Source organism: Lissotriton vulgaris, chromosome 1_1 (assembly GCF_964263255.1).
Source record: "Lissotriton vulgaris chromosome 1_1, aLisVul1.2, whole genome shotgun sequence".
Lineage (NCBI taxonomy): Eukaryota > Metazoa > Chordata > Amphibia > Caudata > Salamandridae > Lissotriton > Lissotriton vulgaris.
Window position 1 is genome coordinate 1,588,942,234 of NC_141685.1, and position 20,428 is coordinate 1,588,962,661.

The following is a 20,428-nucleotide window of genomic DNA, read 5'->3' on the forward strand; positions in this document are numbered from 1 at the left end:
AATTATGTGTCAGTCTGTTGCTGTCTCTATTCTTCTTTTTCGTTTCTTAGATTAATTCAAAAGTATTGATACTGTACAATGTTGAATTGTTGATGTTTTGGAAATAACAATGATAATTGATAAAAACTCTTGAGTTATATATTCAACAGAGAGACTTGTAGTGAACGAGGTAGATGAATTGCTGTTGTTTGTTATAGACAATTTATTCATATTTACCTCTGGAAGAGAGATGAGCAAGTGGACGCTTTGAAATATTTGTTTTACGCTAAAATACAGAAATGCTGACATTTCTCTGCCTTCTGTGGTTGTTGTGTGATTTAGCAAGTAAAGGTATATAGTAAAAAATGCAAACTTAGGAAATATACTAGTGAAGAAGTGATGAATAGTTCTATAACAAATGTAAATTAATTTCATATTAAATTAATAACTATGAAGAGAACACTGCAGTGAATACTTGCAAAGAATTTGACTCCTTGGTCATGATTTCAGAGTGTAAATATAATGTAATTTAAGGTGGATTGTAGAGCACTGCTTGTTACCTCCAGGGGTATCTAGGAGCAGTGTATGAGTATCTTCACACTACCCATACGCATATAAATTTGCCCTTTTATTTAATTTCACTTCATAAAATAAAATATAACATTACAACTATCCAACCAAGCCAGGATTACACTATACAATTGGTATTATTTATTTAAATATGTAAGCATTACATAGATAGGGTTTTCAAGAAATCAACCTTGATCTTCATTTCCTACAGTTTGTCAATACCCTAGAGATCTTTTTATCCTTGCTGAACAACCTACAGTCTTGACCCTCCTTATGCCACTGTTATGACTTTCCTTCACCCTTGCTTTCTAGTAGCTAGGATTTTTCAGACATGCTAAAAGACAGTGGTTCCAGAAAGCTGGGCATCTGGAGACCTTATGAATTTATGCACACTTATGCCTGCTTTAGGTCAGACTTAGTACAGATATTTAGTTCTAGATCTGTTTCCTGTGATACCAGAAAAATAATCACATTTCCAATGAGCTATCTGAGCATCCTGTGCTCCTTGAATCTCTAATTTTGTTAAACATTGACTTACTTCTTGTCAGGCACTCTAGCTTTTAGGTCCTTAAGTTTTGGTAGCAGTTGACTCTTTGGAGAAGTATTATGAAGGCCAAAATGGCTATTAGTCACTGGAAAACAAATGGTGGCAAATTACTCTTCGAAAGCCGAAGGCTCACTGGCACTACGTCTACTGCTCCAACGTTTCTAGTGGAGAGTGTGTGCTGGTCCTCACATACATTGTCATATACATATTTACCTTTAAAGAGGTGGGTCTTCTTTTATGGCGTATTGTATTCCTCATTAATATGGATTTCAAGGAAATGGGTTTGATGACCATATACAATGATGGTAGGTATTAACAGAGGTTGTGAATTTGGCAGTTAACTCTGGCTGTAAGTTAGGATAGTGCTACAAAACCTAGAAAATCTGAAATGCAGTGGAAAATGTGCCCACATTTATATGCAGCACATTAAAGTCTGTGTCATGAAATTGTTAATGTACTTTTTCAAAATAGAAATGATTTACCTTGATGTAATTGTGATTTGCTTTTCAGTGAGAGATATTCAGAGAAAGTGACTCCTCTACTGGTATATGCACAAAGACATCTTATTGTTAGAATCCAGCAGTTCAATGGACCAAATGTTCCTCAGCCTCATTTCGTCAACTATACATCAGAGCATGGAGTAAAAGTAAGACTCTTCATTCCAGTATTATTGAAAAGCTGTGTGTTTGTTGTGCTCTGCTTTCTGCAACATGGCGCTTTATAAGCATTTGTGAGTCCCCAGGAACTAAACGAAATAAATAACAAAAATTAATATTAACGACTATTGGAAAATGACCCTCTCCAAAGGATCACCCAAAACATTTTGCCTTCCTACTCGTATTTTTCTGGCATTATTTGTGTTGGCTTTGGAACTCTGAGCACTTTACCACTGATAACCAGTTCTAAAGTGCATGTACTTCTCCCCTAAACTTGGAAAAATTGGTGTATACACAATAGGCATATTTAGTTTACTTGTAAGTCCCTTGTATATGGCTATACCATATGCCCAGGGCCTGTAACCTAAATGCTACTAGTGGCCTACAACACTGATTGTGCCACCCACATAAGTAGCCTTTCAAACCTGTCTCAGGCCAGCCATTGAAAGGCCTGTGAGCAGGGGTTACTGCCACTTCGACTTGGCATTTAAAACCACTTGTCAAGCCTTAACCTCGCCTTTTATTACACATAAGTCAGCACTAAGGTAGGCCCTAGAGAGCCCTAAGGGCAGGGTGCTGTGTAAGTAAGAGGCAGGACACGTGCTGTCAAGTTTTATATGTCCTAGTAGTGATAAACAGCTTAATTTGTTTTTACTGCTGTGAGGACTATGCCTCTCATTGGCTAGAAATAAGAATTTCTTAAAACACTTTTCAGCTGTAATTCCAGATCAGAAACGAATAGCTGCATCATGTGTTAGATCTTTGGAAAGGTAATGATAAATCCCCTTTAATGATAACGTTAGATTTAACATTACTATTTTAGAAATGCCACTTTTAAAAAGAGGATATTCTTCTACTATTAATGCTCTGTTTGGCCTGCAGCCTGTCTCCAATACATGTCTAGGGTGGGTGACAGCTACACTTTGTGCATTCCCTCTAGACAGCCACAAACAGAGTAAAGGTGTGTGTGACAGAGATCACATCTGTATTCATCTGCATTTTGATAGCTCTTCCTGAGCAAGAAGAGAGAGGGGAGCTGACACACCTAAATAGGCAGTGTCATCCTGTTTCCCACATAAAAGGCTGATTACACCCTTCTGATAGTGTGGAGCAAAGGCTGTGATGAAAAGGGTACCTCTGCACTTCGACGGCCTGCTTTGAAGTCAACCCCATTCCAAAGGGACAACTGGGTATAAGTACTTGGGCTCTGACCCTACCAAGACAGCACACTACTGGACCTGTGAAGAACTGTGCCAGGAGTAAAGACTGCTGTGCCTCAAGGATTGCCACTCTGCTTGACTGACTGTTCTGAAGGAGCTACTGCTCTGGTTTGCTGAGCTGCCCTGATGCCTGCTGATCTCTGCTCTTCTGATAAGGACTGGACCCATCTCACCTGAACCCAGAATGACTCCAAAGGCTTGCTGGCTTGCCTCCTGTTTCTGAAGCCTCAGGCCAACCAAAGCCTTCCTACAAACTCTGCTGCTGCACTCTGTCATCTTTGAGTCCTCCCTTGCCTGGGGTAAAAATCTTGGCCTGGGCCTTAGAAGTGAGTCCTGCAGCTGTTTTTGCATCAACATGGATGCAGTCACGACTTTGCGTTGATCAGAAGCGAAGCATTGCCCTCCAATGCCAACGCAAGTGCTGATCGACAACATCACCTCAACAGACTGCGAGGCTCGACAAGGATGCAGTGCCTGCATCATATAGGGGTCCCATGACGAAGCCTGCATTGACAGCGCAGATCGGCGCCAATGGTTCTCATCCAGGGGATACTCATCAATAGTCATAATCTATGAATAATCTCCGCCCATGTGCGGGATCCCGGAGCATATAGAAAATACATATCTATGCATATGTGAAAACATATATATATGCAGCCTAAAGTTTTTCCAAAATGGCAAAAATGCTGATATTACATAGGTTTGCATAGTAGCACCTAAACTCTCCCAACCCCTAAGGAAGAAAGAGAGCAGTAAACATTTGTCACATAACAATGCTTTATTGCCATAGAAAAACCTGTAATTGCAGGCATTTGCCAGTAGGCTGCAGTAGAGTATAAAGAAACAAAGAAAACTGACATCATGCCTTTAAGGCATTAGAGTAGGGGTACTGTGCCTTTAAGACCTGCAGGGGACCCCCTGCTCCCATGATGCACCACAGGTGGCAGTTAGGACAGTTCTTTTTTCCAGCTCCTTCTGAGATGATCCTGGAGCATGAGCTTTTCAGTTTTTTTTACTAAAACTAATTTTCTGGTTTCTAAAGGCTTCTGCTACTGTTTTTGAGAACTTCCACAGATTTTTTTTCCAGTCAGAATGCCAGCTTTATTCAGAAAGTGTCCTTCCTGTGACAAGAAAATGGCACTGGCAAATCCACACTCTGTTTGAATTGTGTGCCTTCCTTCCACACACAATCCTGACCAGTGCCACCATTATCAGAAGTTCTCCGGGCGAACCTTGCGCGACAGAGAACGGATAAAACTCCATGCTCTGCTGGAAAAGGACAAGAGTCATCAGGTGGGTGGCCATGGAGGCCCCAGGACATCGTCTTCCAGCAAGCAAGGCCAAAAGTGGCGACATTCCACTTCTCCTGACCCTAGGAAGAGAAAGGGGAGAAGAGATTCACCATCGACGTCGAGGTCGCCGTTGAAGAGGCCCAGATACTCTTCAGGAACACCATCTCGACGTCGAGAGTCTCCGCCGCATCCAAGTAAGTCGGCGTCGAGGCACCACACTTTAGGCTCGAATTCTGTGGCTGCTGAGAGGACCAAGTCTCTGTCGACATCGAGGCTTCCGTCGATGTCGAGACACTCTCCGCCACCCTCGAGGGGGTCAGCGTTGAGAGTAATGACGGCTGACATATCACCGCCGTTTGGCGTGCCGCCGTCGAGACGGTCGGCGAGATCCTACCAGTCGACGTCAAGGAGATCGATGTCGATACAGCGACATGGAGGATTGCCGTCGACACAACGTCGTGAAAGATCGCCGTTGACCCGAAGTCATGGCAGATCACCGTCGACTCGGCATCATAGCAGATCGACGTCGAGATCACCAACTTGACGCTGAAGATCGCCGTCGAGGTCACCTCCTCATCGTGGACGATCGATGCCAAGACCATCGAGACCTCACTCAACGTCGATGGTGACTCAGACATCATCAACATCGAAGCACTCGAAGTTGAGAGAAGAGGTCACAGGGATTACGGTTTCCCCGAGGCAGTCAGATCCTGGGTCCAGAGCATCATCAGGAGACCGGTCATCGTCTCCAGGACTGCACATTGTGGAGATCTCGCCAGAAGTATCCCCCAAACCTGCGGTTAGGAAATCCTGCAGTTTGTCTCCTCGCCGTCCACAAGGTGCTGTATCTGGTGGTCGCAGTAGTCCGGACTCGGATTACTCCCGCACGTACTCACTATCTGGTCCAAGGACGAGCACTCCGGCTAGACCTTCGAAGTCTCCCCCTAGGAGAACAAGATCACCTCCCAGGCCAAAATCACCTTCCAGACCAAGGGCACCTTTCAGGCCAAGATCACCTTCCATACCTCAGTCTAGGTCCAGGGGTCGTCACAGCCCCCATCACGACAGGCCACATAAGAGAAGGCACACAGGATCCCCTACATGATCTTCGTCTACAAGATCGACGGTCCGGGACTACTCTCTGACCTTCTCCTCCACGCCGCCATCACGGGTGTCACCCATAGATGACATTTCTACATTTACAGATGTTCTGGGTAGGTGTGCAAAGAAGCTCAACATCACTTTGCATACCCCGGTGGTTCCTACATCTGTCATCTTTGATACCCTGCATCACCGGACAGCTCCTAGACCGCTGCTACCACTGGTGACCGGATTCCTGGAACCAGCAATGGCCACCTTTCTCACTCCTGCGACAGTGGGTTCTGTACCATCCAGAATCGCCAAAAAATACAAGGCTCCAGCAGAGGATCCCTTGTTTCTCAGGACTGATCCACCAGCTGATTCGGTCATCATGGCGGCAGCCATGAAACCCCACTCCGCTTCCACCTCATCCTCAGTGCCTCCTGAGAAGAATAGCAAACAAATGGACTTGTATGGGAGGAAGATGTGCAACACTTCAGCTTCATACATGAAGGTTGCCAGTGCCTCTGCCCTTCTCTGGAGATACGACAGATCTCTTTGAGACTCTCTCACACGTTTCACCGAGAAGCTGCCCAAAGAAGACCGGCAGGATTTCACTGAAATCCTACAGAAAGGAGGGCTTGTAGCCAATGTCATGGCTACTCCCATGGAGTCTGCTCACGACGCTCGGTTTGGCTGCGCCTCAGAGGCCTCAAGCCTGATGCTCAGAAGAAGATGCTGAACCTTCCGTTTAATGGGTCATCTCTGTTTGGGGCTCAAGCTGATGACAAGATGAACGAGATGAAGGCTGAGATGGACACTGTCAAGGCTGTGGGTCTCGAGAAACGCAAGGAGTTTAAGAAGCATTTCCGTCAGGACGACAAACGTTTGTACCAACAGAGGGTTCAAACCCCTCAGTGGCCCGGCCAGAATCAGCAAAGATCTCAGTTCCAGCAGAGACGCCCTGGTAGAGGTAGAGGCAATAGCACCAAGCAACAGTCCACCTCCAAGCAGCCTCCCAAACCTTGAGTCATTGCTTTCTTTACAACCGTTTGCCACTCCGGTGGGAAGAAGTGTAGCGTGTCACCTGGAAGAGTGGAAAACCATAACAAGTACAAATGGGTGCTTAGTATTGTGCAGCATGGTTACTTGCGGAGGTTCAAGTCTCCTCCACCGCAATTGCCCCCGCAACTCAAGCACCTTCCTCAAATTCAAAGTCAACTGTTGAAGGACGAAGTTTCAATCCTTCTCACGAAGAAGGCCATAGAGGAGGTCCCTCCCATGCGACGAAATCAGGGAGTATACTCCAGCTACTTTTTAGCCCAAAAGCGAGGAGTTACCAAAGAGTACAGACCTATCCTCGACCTACGTCAGCTGAACAGGTTTATCAGAAAAGAAAACTTTTGTAAGCTAGCCCTGCACCAAATCTTTCCACACCTTCACCAGGGAGACTGGATGTGTGCCATCGACCTGCAGGACACTTACTTTCATATACCTGTCTCAGTAAAGCATCGAAAATTTCTCAGGTTTCAGATAGACCTTCACCACTACCAGTAGCGAGTGCTACCGTTCGGCCTCAAATCTGCCCCACAGACATTCTCCAAGTGAATGGAAGTGGTGGCTGCCTTTCTCCGCAGGCGGAAGATTTGCGTCTATCCCTACATAGACGACTGGCTCCTAAAAAGCTTCCCACCTGTTCTGCTGCTGAGCCATCTCTCTTCCTTTCTCAAACTAATGTACTCTTTGGGGTTGCAGGTCAACTACAAAAAGTCAGTACTCAATCCCACCCAATGAATACACTATCTGGGCGCCTCCCTGGACACTGCAGAGGCAGGTGTGTGTCCTTCGGAGGATCAATCAATCAATCAATACATTTATAGAGCGCGCTACTCAGCGGGGAGTGTCTCAAGGCGCTGAGGGGAGGGTGGGTGCTGCTACTGCTCGAAAAGCCAGGTCTTGAGGTGTTTCCTGAAAGTGAAATGGGCCCAGGGCAGCCATAGGTGGGTGGGTAGGGAGTTCCACGTCTTGGCAGCCAGGTAAGAGAATGATCTTCCTCCGGCGGTGGGTCTGAGAATCCGTGGTACACTGGCGAGGGCGAGGCTGGCGGAGCGGAGCTGGCGGGTTGGGGTGTGGAACGTGAGGCGGCTGTTGAGGTATTCGGGGCCCGTGTTGTAGAGCGCTTTGTGTGCGTGGGTGAGGAGCCTGAAGGTGATCCTTTTGCTGACGGGAAGCCAGTGCAGTTCTCTTAGGTGTGCAGATATGTGGCTGTGGCGAGGGATGTCGAGGACGAGTCGTGCGGATGCGTTCTGTATGCGTTGGAGCCTTTTCTGTGGTTCCTGCGTAGAGGGTGTTCCCGTAGTCCAGACGGCTGGTGACAAGGGCCTGGGTGACCGTCTTCCTGGTTTCGGTGGGGATCCACAGGAAGATCTTTCGGAGCATGCGCAGGGTGTTGAAACAGGATGACGAAACGGCGTTGACTTGCTTGGTCATCGTGAGGGAGGAGTTCAGGATGAATCCCAGGTTGCGTGCATGGTCCGTTGGCTTGTGTGTAATGCCCAGGGCAGGGGGCCACCAGGAGTCGTCCCAGGCAGAAGGGGATGGTCCCAGGATGAGGACTTCCATCTTGTCTGAGTTCAGTTTCAGACGGCTGAGCTTCATCCATTCTGCGGCGTCTTTCATTCCTTCCTGGAGGCTGGCGGGGTCGTTGGTGAGGGAGAGGATCAGCTGGGTGTCGTTGGCGTAGGAGATGATGTTAAGGTTGTGTTGGCGTGTGATGGCTTCGAGTGGGCTCATGTAGAAGTTGAAGAGGGTGGGGCTGAGCGAGGATCCTTGCGGGACGCCCACAGATGACTTCGGCGGCCGCGGATCGGAACGGTGGGAGGCGGACTCTCTGGGTTCTTCCGGCGAAGGCACGAGATGATCCACTCCAAGGCTGTTCCTTGGATTCCGGTGTTGCTGAGGCGCTGGATCAGGGTGTGGTGATTTTTGCAGCTTTTAAAGAAGCAACGAGTGTTATCAACCGAGGGTGGTACTGTTAATGTTCGAAGTAGAACTAGAATACACTGAGTTTGCACTGAAATTGTGCTACATTAGCTCATCCTAATGTGGCACAGTTTAAGCCAAATTAGATTTGTCCCTTCACTGGCACATACAGTACAGCTGAAATCAGGTAAGCTATCAATCTCAGGTGAACATTTTGCGACTGTGAATATTGTGTTGTAGACCCCTGGCATCTGTTGGTCCTGTTGCGCAATTCGGTGATTATAGATGTGTGATACCTTTGGGAATGGTCACAGAATCTTAACACCTTGCTGCCTGTTAGCTGTGACCGAGTAGAGACCTGGTTGGTGTATTAAGTGGTGATTAAGTGGGGAATAAGCAGAGATTGCTTGATCAGGTCAATACTGCAATGGGCACCATCTTGGAGCCAGGCATCAAAATCAGGCACACAGACAATTGACCAGGAGTACAGGAGAAAACATAGGAGTAAGGTCTTGATCACCTTTATAACCACTGGTGTTAACAGACCTAGTCGGACACTGGGGAACAATGAGCCTGAAATTTGGAGCAATGAGCTGCTTGTTCAGGACAGTCAGACTTCCACCAGACCACTGGAAGGAGCTGACCGATAAAAAACACATATTACAACTCCACTCTATCAGTACAAGTCCATTGCATGCATTCCATGTAACCTGTAATGCAGATTTAAGAATTTACTTTCCCAAAGCTACACTTTTTTTTATTAAGTGTTTTATTAAGTGTTTACAGATCAAGAATAGACATTCCCCCAAATACAACAGCGTTCAGCTAACTCCCCCACCCGCTCCTCCCACACACACAGTACTTATTTCCGGTTTAGCGCACTAACATTGCCCATTAAACGGATTACACAGCCTTTTAGCCAACAACCCGCAATCCGGGCAGGCGGCGAACAGAGCATTTATCATCAGTAAATTTGCCCATAACATACTCCTCACTAGACCCCCTCCGCGTCATCACCCGGGGAGGCAACATTCACCCCAATTCTTCTGCGTTTGTACCATCCTCTTCCCCTGCACTAGGCCCACCCCCTTTCCCCCCCTCCTTGTCGTTCTTATAGGCCTGAAACAGCCCCCAGAAGTTTTTCGTGCGGCTCCTAGGGGGCAACAGCTCGTTGTAAATCTTAGTTTGTGTGCAGCAGTATTGCATATCGTGCATCCAGCGCTGTACTGCGGGAGTTGCCCTCTCAGCCAGCACAGGGCCCCTTCGCGTTTCGCCATGAGCAATCCCATTCCAACCAGTTTGCGAGATGACCTAGGTAGCTGCTTAGTGTAACCCAAAAGCGCAAGCGCAGGAGAGGGAGTTATCTCCACCTCGATGATACTGCTGAGCTCCGCGAACACTGAGCTCCAGAAGGACTGCAACCTCGGGCACAGCCAGGCTAGATGTAGAAAATCCGCTACCAGCGTGTGGCAGCGTTCGCACTCCGTCGCCTCGCGGAGACCATATCTGTGCAAGCGCTCTAGAGTGTAGTACACTCTGTTCAGAAATTTGAAGTGAATTAATATATGCTTGCCATTGAGGGATATGCGTCTGGTATTCTCACAGCAGTATCGCCTCATATCATCATCTATAGGCATCTGCAAGTCGCTCTACCAAGCTAATCTCGCAGCCGTGTACTGAGTCTCCCTATGGGGCGTTGCAATCCTGTATAAATTGGTGACTAGCTTGTGCGGCGTTTCAGATTTTATCACAAAGGTAAGCTCAGGGACCTCCGGAGGTTTCGCCAGATCCTCTCCCAGCTGCTCTAGAAGGGCACTGCGCACCCTATGGAAGTGTAATCGCTGCAGCAGTGTTTCCGTACCCTCACCACCCCGTACCTGCTCCCAAGTCTTGGCCTTTTCATCCTGGAATAGGTCTTCAGCGTTAAGGATACCAAGCTGGTGTAACGCTGCAATCATTCCCCTATCCCTGCAGGGGGCCAGCCAGCGCGCCCATTCCACCGGCATGCATGGTGTGTATAACAAAGCCCCACCCTGCTACTGAAAAAGACTATGTCATGCATGGTTGGTGGATGCAATTGAGTCTATTATCCTCGTTCTGCGGTCCACCGCCTGGAAGATCGTAACAGGTAGAGAGAGTGGATCCGCAAACAGCCTCTCCATTCTCAAGTGTGGGATTTGTGGGCTACCATGTATCCATGCATGAAGGTGAGCCCCCTGTGCTACTCTATAAAAGAGTTCTAGGTCCGGGGCTCCCAGGCCTTCCATACTGTACGGGAGGGTAAGTGTCTTCCATTTCACCCGTGGCTGTTTGCCTGTCCAAGCCAGCTTCACCATCAGCTGATTCAGCCTTTGAAAGAATGCCAGAGGCAGCACTATGGGCAGGTTAGTGAATAGGAATAGCATTCTCGGCAGCACAACCATTTTCTTTATCGAGACTTGGCCCATCAAAGATAAAGGCAGTCTACCCCTGGTCTCGACATCATCCTCTAGTTTACTCACGGCCACGCCGTAGTTCTCTCGAAACACGATGTCGGAGTCAGTGTGCAAACGAATACCTAAGTATCTAATGGACTCCGAAGTCCACTGCAGGGGGAAATCCACTTCGAACTCCTACGTAGCAGGAGTCAATGGTAAGACTAGGGATTTGTTCCAATTCACCCGTAAGCCAGAGAGCGCCCTGAGGTACACTACTTCACGCAGCACCGCCCCTAGGTTTTGTTCAGGCTCACGGACATACAACAACGTGTCGTCCGCGTACATGGAGACCACTATCTGGTAGCAGGGGAATCCGATACCTTCCTGGCCATGGTATTCACGCTGAGCGCAGGCCAGTGGCTCCGCAACCAGGGCGTACAGTAGGGGAGACAGGGGGCACCCCTGGCGGGTCCCCCTGCCTATGGAAAAGGGGTCAGTGACCAGGTCGCCCAGGCGAACCCTCGCTGTGGGCCTGTCATATAAGGTGCCAACCTTTTGTAAAAAAGGTGCGCCGAGTCCCATCCTTGTCAGCACGTGTTTCATGAAGGGCCTTCTCCATATCTAAAAACACTGCGACTGCCCTAATGTCCTGCCTAACATGTTGCATCGTGCCGAGAATCGTTTGAATATTATATGTGAGATTCCTGTCTGGAATGAACCCCGCCTGTTCCGGAGCCACTAGCGTCGGGGCGAGCAGCGCCAGACGAGTCGCCCGCACCTTCGCATAAATCTTCGTGTCGACGTTCAACAGGGAGAGGGGTCTGTACGAACTGCACACATCCAGTGCCTTACCCGGCTTCGGGATCGCAACCAGGATTGCATCTCGCATCGTCTGCGGCATGCAACCCGATTCACACAGACCGTCGAACAGTGTCTGCAGGTGAGGAAGCAGTTTATCCAGGAATGCTTTATAGAACCCCACGTCAACCCATCTGCTCCCGGAGCGCTGCCAGCCCTCATGCTCGACAATGCCTCCATTATTTCGTCCTTCTCTATGGGCACATCAGGAATTCCCTATGTGTGTTAGTAAGTGTAGGAGGTTCTATATGTTCTAGATAATCTAATATCTCCTCACCTATATCCCCACTTTTGGATGAGTACAGATCCTGTTAGTACTGCTTGAACCTGTGTGCGAAATCCGCCTCCTCAGTAAGGACGTCTCCTGCCTCTGATCTAATGACTGGGACCTGTGTCTGACCCCTCTTTCCCTTAAGAATGCTCGCCAGGACTGTGCCAGGCCTGTCTCCTTCACCATATTTCCTTGCAGTTGCGTATTTCCCCATGTGCTTCACCTCTCTGTCCGCTTCCTCATTAAACTGAGCAAGAAGCAATTTGATCTCTTGTCCTGTCGCCTCGTCTGCGTCCCTCCGCTGCCGCTCCTCTAATTGACCCAGCTGCCTCTCAAGGTCAGATAAGCGTTGTCTAATGGATCAAAGCACCCCTGAGTGTTTGGACATCGCAACGCCCCGAATGTAAAGCTTAAATGCCTCCCAAATGGTCTGGAAGCTGTCCACAGAGCCTCCGTTTTTCTCAATAAAATGTGTCTATTGCCTCCGCTAGTTCCCCCCGATAAAGAGGATCAAGTAAAGAGTAGGGGGTGAAGCGCCAGGTGAAAGAGCGGATCAGTTTCCTAGGGGTAGCCAGTTCCAGCAAAATCGGCGAATAGTCTGATAGCGTTCGCGGGAGGACCTTACAACTCAGTTGGCCCATCAGCGAGGAGGACATAAGCCAGTAATCTATTTGAGTATGGATATTGTGGTAGGCCGAGTAATGTGTATACCCCCCTGTTCTGTATGCCTCGCTCTCCAGACATCTTCCAGGTCAAAGCTGGTAATGGTGCATTCTAACTTGCGCGCAGCTGCAGAGGGCCTGCGAGCAGGGCCCGCCGATCTATCCAACCTTGGATCTAGGACCAAGTTAAAGCCCCCCCCCACCATATAAGCTGCGCATGGCGATGAGCGCCAACCACGGATTCTAGTGATTCATAAAATTAAGGACAATCAAAGTTTGGCCCGTACACATTTACCAGCACCAGACCCATCCCATATCCTTTACAACGGGATAGAACAAAGCATCCCGCCGTGTCAGCGCTCAAAAATTCAAGAGTGTAGTGCGACTTGGGGTTCACCCATGTCAGTACCCCCCTAGCATGTGACGTGAAACCCGCTGAGGCAGTGTTCCATGTGAGCCCCCTGCCCCCCAACATTGGGCTAGTTTGAGGTAAATGGGTCTACAGCAGGAGCGCCACATCAACCTGCTGACGTTGTAAATAGCTAAGGACCCTGCAAAGCTTCCGATGATCGTTAAGACCTCGGACATTCCACGTGAGTGCCCTGAATGTGTCCAATGTCCTCGAAGCTACTGCGTCACCCGGTACAGCCATCCTCCCCCTGGCAGGTCATAGTGTCAGCCCCGGGATCGCACTCCTGTCTAGTTTCTACCTCCTCTGTCCAGGCTACCGACACGGCAATCTCTATGTGCAATGGGCGCACATCCTCCGATCGTGTGGTTGCTAAGCTGTGTGTGTGTGTGACTTTAGACCCCCCCCAACTTCCCAGCAGAACTTCCTCGCTTTCAAACATTCCTCCCCTCTCAAACAGCTGACCTCCCCCAACCCACAAAAACAAATTGTCCCGAAATGGAACGGAATCGGTGCTCAGCACTCGAGGGCAGAGGTTGTCAGACCGCAAATCGAAACTAGACCTGTCAAAAGTGGCCCGTCACCCCCCCCCCACACACCGCCTGCGCAGTGCAAGAATATGTCCCTCATTGAGTGCCTGTGGCCCCTCCCGCTATCCCTCAGCCCGGCCGCGCTGTAGAACAAAACATATATTTGACAACTGCAACTGTCCATGATGCGTAAGGGTCCAGTTCAACCAGTTAAGTGCGACCCTAAAGGATCATAGTCTCTGTGTCGTTGTACCCCTAAAATAACGGAGCAGCCAATTTCCACTCCCCCACATCATAGAACCTCCTGGTCTGCCAGTGTCTACCCACAGCCAGCCCACAGCCGATGCAGCGCAGCAATGTAGGTAGAATCCCAAAGTCAAATCTGAGCACAGACTTGTCGCGCATCGTCCAGACGCCCATCCGGTTCTTCTTCTGCTGGAGCAGAGGCTGACTCTCTGCGATGTGCTTTCGACCACTCCATAAGTGTTTGCTGCAGTGCCTTCGGATCGGAGAACAGATGTGACTTGCCCTGACAATTGACCCTCAGTCTGGCTGGGTATGGCATAGCATAGTCGAGGCCCAGTTTCCTCAGTTGTCGCTTGTGCGGGACAAAGTGCTTCCTGGCCTCCTGGACTCTAGCTGTGAAGTCCGGATACAGCGAGATCTCCGACCCCTCATAATGCAGGGACTTCTTCTCACGTGCCAGGTGCCGAGCCGCGTCTCTCTCCCTGTAATTCAATAGCTTTGCTATAATGGGGCGTGGGGGAGCTCCCAGCCGCGTCCAAGGCCCCAGCGAACGGTGTGCCCGCTCCACCACAAACATCGGTGAAAAAACTCCTTCCCCCAGAAAGGTGACAGCAGCTTCTCTACGAAGAGTTCCATGTTCCCCGTGGTGGTCGTCTCCGCCAGGCCCGTTATGCATAGGTTGCATCTCAGCGAGCGCGCTTCTAGGTCTTCCGTCTTGTCTTGTAGAGATTGCATCAACTTACTAAGCTGCCTCTGCCCGGAATCCAGTTCAGTGTGGGCTTCCTCCACCTCAGTGATCCTTCTTTCGGACATATACAGTCTCTCAGCGTGCTTATTAAGGCACTCTGCCCTTCTATCCATCCTGTATGAAAGCGCGTCTATTTTAGTGCCCAGTGTCGCCTTACTAGTCTGCAAGCCCTTCTCCATAGCGATGAGCAAGCTTTAATGTCCGAGCTGGCTTCTTCTGGGATAGTCACATGAGTAGGTTCCTTCGCCGCTCCAGCTACGTCCTGGGATTTCGAGCGCCTTTGCTCGAAGGATAATTTAGGCTGCGATTTGTCATTGTGCCCCATGTTGCCCCGTGGTTGTCTCAAGGCGCGACAGCTCCCAACCCAGCTCCCACACGTGGAGCGACAGGTAGGCCGCGCTCGCCTCCCAGGACCATGCTCCAGGTTAAAATTAGGCGTAATCGCGTGTCCTCACCTCCAGCCAGGCCCTCACTCCAGAAGGGACTGCACGGCCCTCAGGCGTCTCAGTGGGGTGGAATGGCGCACCGTCAAGGATCACTCGCCCATATGTCGCCAAGATTGCTGCTCATGGATACTCCCGCTGTGCCAGTCCAGTATCCTCACATTGCCAGTCACCGCAGCCCAAGTGTGAACAGACCCAGAGGCAGGGGGCGTGCAAGATGGCGGGGCGCGCAGATTGATGATAGCGCTCGGGGCAGTAGACTTCCACTCCATGCCCCTGCAGCCCGATCCACAGCCCGATCCACAGTCCCTCAAGCGCCCCCTCTGAAGCTCACCAAACTCCTATTGAACTGTCCAGCAGCCTGTCATGCTCTCCTGAGCTGTGCAGGTAGGGCTGCCAGCCCGCTCGGCCAGTCGACTGTGACCCCGACCAGGATCCTGCCGCTCCGCCTCACTGCCTGCAGGCGGGCGTGCTCAGACCTCCATCTCCCGTGTCACTGCTACCACAGGGGTTAATAGGTAGGCCGCCGCCATCGGCGGCATAAACAGGCCTCTGCTATTGCCAGGGGGTCCTTCTCAACAGCTGGAGCATTGGGAGGAGGGCAACCACCAGCCGCCGGGCAGGTCGTTCCTCGCGGGGGTCCCCCGCGGCCGTCTACGGGTCCTGGTCCAGCCGTCACCAGAGCCGGTCCGCTGTTGATGCCGAGCGACGCAGCACGGGCCGGCCGCCAACTCTAGCCCGCCGCCTCGTGGCCCTGAGGTGCCGCGCTCACAGCCAGTGTTGTGTCCGGCTCCGGGTGTTGCGGAGCCTCCACACAAGCCCGTCAGGAAGACCGCCGAATCACAGGACACAGGGACGCAGAATATGGCCCACAGGCACCACAGACAAGGCAGGATATTGAAAGATTGGGCGAACTTTGTGGCGGAGCTCAAGGCTCAGGCGGCCATTGCGATCGCCGGCAAGCTCCGCCCCCTCCCAAAGCTACACTGGATAGCCAGGATGCTTCAAAATAGTTAGACGGCCGCTATCTTGAAGTCAGGCAACCGGGACGCGCAGTTCTGTGAACAGCACTTGAAGCCCCTTCCAAAATAACAAAGTATTCTTTTAAAAAAATTTTTTTACTGTTTGAGTATGAATAGTAATTTTTGTTTCTTCGCTATCCAACACTTTCCCTAATGTTGCACTCACTGGAGTGGTAGTAGTAATTTTTACCTCTCTGCTATCCAGCACTTTCCTTACAGTAGCATTCCCTTAAGTGGGAATAGTAATTTTTACCCCTCCGCTATCCAGCACTTTCTCCACTGTTGCACTCACCGGAGTGGGAATAGTAATTATTACCTCTCCACTACCCAGCATTTTTCCTACTGTTGCACTCACTGGAGTTCAAATAGTAATTTTTACCTCTCCGGTATCCAACACTTTCCCTAATGTTAAACTTTCTGGAATGGGAATAGTAATTTTTACCCCTCCTCTATCCAACACTTTCTCTACTGTTGCACTCACCGGAGTGCGAATAAAAACTTGTACCCCTCTGCTATCCAACACTTATTGTACTGTTGCATTCATTGTAGTGGGAATTGGAATTGTTACCCCTAATCTATCCCTCTATCCTGGAGTGGGAATAAAATGTTTTACCCCTCCGCTATCCAACACTTATCCTACTGTTGCATTCAGTGGAGTGGGAATAGTAATTTTTACCCCTACACTATCCAACACTTTCCCTACTCTTGCACTCACCGGAGTGGGAATAAAAACTTTTACCCCTCTGCTATCCAACACTTATCCTACTGTTGCATTTGTCAGGACCCAAGACTCCCAACTAGCAGTAATCTCACATCCCAGGTACTGGAATTCAATTCCGTGCCAAATTGGAAGCTCTTGGACTGAAAGGGTACGATCGCGGAACTCCAAGATGGCCTCAAGGTCGGAGTTGAGGTTAGCGGTCTAGTGTCTGAGGACTGTCACCGGTGGAGTTCAGTTGAGGCGCGCACCAGCTGTAATCTGCGCACTTCACCTGAGCATCGACCCGGTGAGGAGACATTTTGTCGACGCCCGTAGAAGTAAATAAGGCCTTAGTTTTATAATTGAGAAAAACTTCCCTTTAGGCTTACTAGCTCGTGGAAGTAACTATTTGTTTATCCTGAACGACCGCGTTCGTGAACAAAGCGGTGCGTTCTTATAGTTGACGAAATAACCTCCTAGTACTCTGAAGAAGTTTTCTACCCCTTTGAAGGGAGTCCGTTTGAGTATAAGCTATAGAGAAATTCCCTGACCCCCCTTTGCACCCACAGAAGAAGAACCGTAGACTCAGCATCTTGTCGGAAGGAGCAGAACGACGAGTGAAGCAGCAGACTAGGAGCACTAAAGGAAGAAGAGAAACGATAAGTGGCAGTAAAACAATTTAAAGTCTTAAGTAACTGGAGAAAAGTTATATTGATTTAATTACTCACCTGTGAAGGTTTTAAGAAGCGGAATCTTCGCTGCAAATTCTTGGTTAACAGTTATCCAGTCGTGTTCCCTTAGAAGACGAGAGAGGCAAGAATTAGAGTGAAACATTTAATTAGGAAAGACGACGACATTTACAGAAAAGGGACAGAGAATAAGAAAAGTAAGTTAGAGTGATTAAAAAGAATAAATATAAATAGAGAGAAAGAGTTAGCACTAGTAATCATTATGCCATTGCCATTTCACAGATAATAGAAGACAGAAGAGATATAAACAGGCAACTAGGATAAAGAAACAGAAGGACAGAGAAAGAGTGAGTAAAAATAGAATAAATAGAGTAGTAATAGAATAGCCCAGCTTAAATAAAGAAAATACGTTGTTTCTCTGTGTTACAGGAAAAAAAGATTAAGAACTCTGTTACCAAGCCAAGAAAAGAAGCTTAGAAGAGAGAGCTAAAACTCTTGGAAGCTTATGGTAGGTGAAGTCAGGAGAGGTGGGTAGAGTAGGAAGTGTAGGGTTTAGCATAGAGAGTAATGATTCTTATTTCCTTTCAGGGTCCTAAACAAGTAGCGGTCTGCAGGTCGGACTGACGAGAGGAACCATCCAAGAAAGTCTCTTCTCTTGTTGTTTATTATTTTATCCACTTTCCCCCTTCCCTCTAAGGTAATGATTCAAAGACTTGTGTCTACGAGCTTTGGGTAGTTGCCTGGAGGGATTCAGGAGCTAGCATCTCCGCTCCTGTGCAGCTACGAAAGAAGTATCCTTTGATAGTCTGCCAGAGTGAAGTGCCCATGTTGCACCTTGCATCCGAGCAGAGATGGCCGAAGGCATTGACCTGCAAGGATTAGGATTAGTCCTAGATACCATTCAAAAGGAGCTGAGTGCAGTTAGGGAGGAAAACCAAAATCTTAAGTTAGAAATAGTGAATTCCAGGAAAGAAACAGCTGAGTTAGTACAGAGATTTAGAGAACCCTTTAGTTCAGGGCAGGACGCTCAAAATCCCTTAGCAGAGAGTGCAAATAGAATGACTACCCAAGTGATTCATTCCTTGTCCCCGGTTATTCCCTTAGCAGCCCCCGAGCGATTTAGTGGGGATCCTCAAAAGGCTCAAATATTCATAACCCAATGTTCATTACACTATATGTGCCGCCCTTCAATTTTTCCTGATGCGCAATCCAAAGTCGCTTTCGCCTTATCCTACTTGAGCGGAGACGCAGCGGCGTGGTCCTTGCCGCTCATAACCAGGAATTACCAGATTCTAAGGAATTATGAGGAGTTTAAACGAGAATTCTTACGGATCTTTGACAGGAGAAGAATATCCCAAGTGGTCGACAACGAATTGCTATATTTGAAGCAAGGGAATCGGGATTTGGTTTCGTACTTGGCGCAATTGAACAAACTCGTAGTGGAAACAGACTGGCCGGAGAGCAAGCGGACTGCAGTTTTCTACCGTGGGTTGAAAGACGAGTTAAAGGACGCCTTAGCTGGAATTCCTAACCGGCCCACCGAAATTTCGGCATTGGTAGATCTTGTGTTGGAAATAGACTTTCGACAGGGAGAAAGGAAAGGTGAAAAGAGAAAAGAATTCAGGCCATTGGTTCCTAGATTTAATCGTGTCAGAGCAGAAGGAAGTCGTGGTACTAAAGGTTCCTCGGGAATCGAACCCATGCAAATCGGAACAATACGTGGGCCGTTGTCAAAGGAAGAGAAGGAGAAAAGGTGGAGTAGTAATTTGTGTCTGTACTGTGTAGCTGGGGGTCATTTTGTCAGAAATTGGCCCAAAAAACCTAAGACAAATTACAAGCCGAAGGAAAACTAATAGCACCACCTGTTGGAGGAGTTGAACAGGTGGGTGCGATCTTAGAAAAAAACTCCTGATGAACATCGAGTAGCCAACACACTACAGTCTGCGGCTCCACACTTACATTTATCAATTGAAATCAGGTTCAGAAATTCAACCTTGACTGGAGTTTTGGTAATGATAGACTCCGGAGCTACGGGAAATTTTTGTGATCTGAAATTCGCACAAAAGGTGGGAATACAAGCAATAATGAAGAACAAAAGTGAACCTGTGAGAGCAGTGGATGGAACCAACCTATCTTCAGGTCCAATAGTGAGCCATACTGAAGTCATCCAACTTATTTCAAAAGATGGTCACGAAGAAAGAATCCAGTTTAACCTAATTGACGCTCCCCAGTTCGAGTTAATTCTCGGTTTACCCTGGCTCACCGAGCATAATCCAAGGATCGATTGGAGTAACAGAACCATAAAGATGGACTCCAAGTATTGTATAGAAAACTGTTTTGGAAATAAGGAAAAGATGCAAGAAGTCAACCTAGCTCACTCGTTGTTCTACAACGGAGAATCAATATGGGTAATAAATGCACCCGAACTACCAGAAGAATATGCAGAATTTCAGGATGTGTTCAACGAGGTGGAAGCGGAGAAATTACCCCCACACAGAGTCTATGACTGTAAATTCGAGATAGAACCCGGCGCCAATCTACCTTGCAGTCAAGTGTATGTACTAACTGAAAAGGAGAATAGTCACTTGAAAGAGTATTTGGACAAATACCTTGCAAATGGTTTCATCTGGCCATCACAATCCCCTGTATCATCGCCCTTATTTTTTGTGCCGAAGAAGGAGGGAGATCTGCAGACCTGTATTGACTACAGAGCAATCAATCGAATAACCAAGAAGAACAGGTAGCCTCTGCCACTTATATCTGAGTTACTAGACCAAGTAAAAGGGGCACAGATATATACAAAACTTGATTTAAGGGGAGCATACCATCTGGTCAGAATGCGGGAAGGCGATGAATGGAAGACGGCCTTCAGAACACGATTTGGACTGTTCGAGTATCAGGTTATGCTTTATGGCCTTTGCAATGCTCCTGCAGCCTTCCAACATTTCATTAATGACATATTAAAAGAATATATAGACCAATGTGCCATTGTACACATCGATGATATCCTTATTTATTCAGCAGACAAGAAAAGGCATCAGGATCAAGTCCGTGGAGTTTTACAGAAATTAAGAGATAACAGGCTGTTTGTTAAGCTGGAAAAGTGC

General features: G+C 48.4%; 1 protein-coding gene across 1 annotated transcript in view; it reads left to right on the forward strand.

Moving 5' to 3' along the window:
- Positions 1-20,428, forward strand: part of CFAP54 (cilia and flagella associated protein 54) — a 2,285,874-nt gene that overhangs the window by 1,160,348 nt on the left and 1,105,098 nt on the right. The window contains exon 39 of the mRNA XM_086918163.1: positions 1,607-1,742. Coding sequence (XP_086774289.1) covers positions 1,607-1,742 — 136 coding nt within the window. The remainder of the gene's footprint in view (positions 1-1,606; positions 1,743-20,428) is intronic.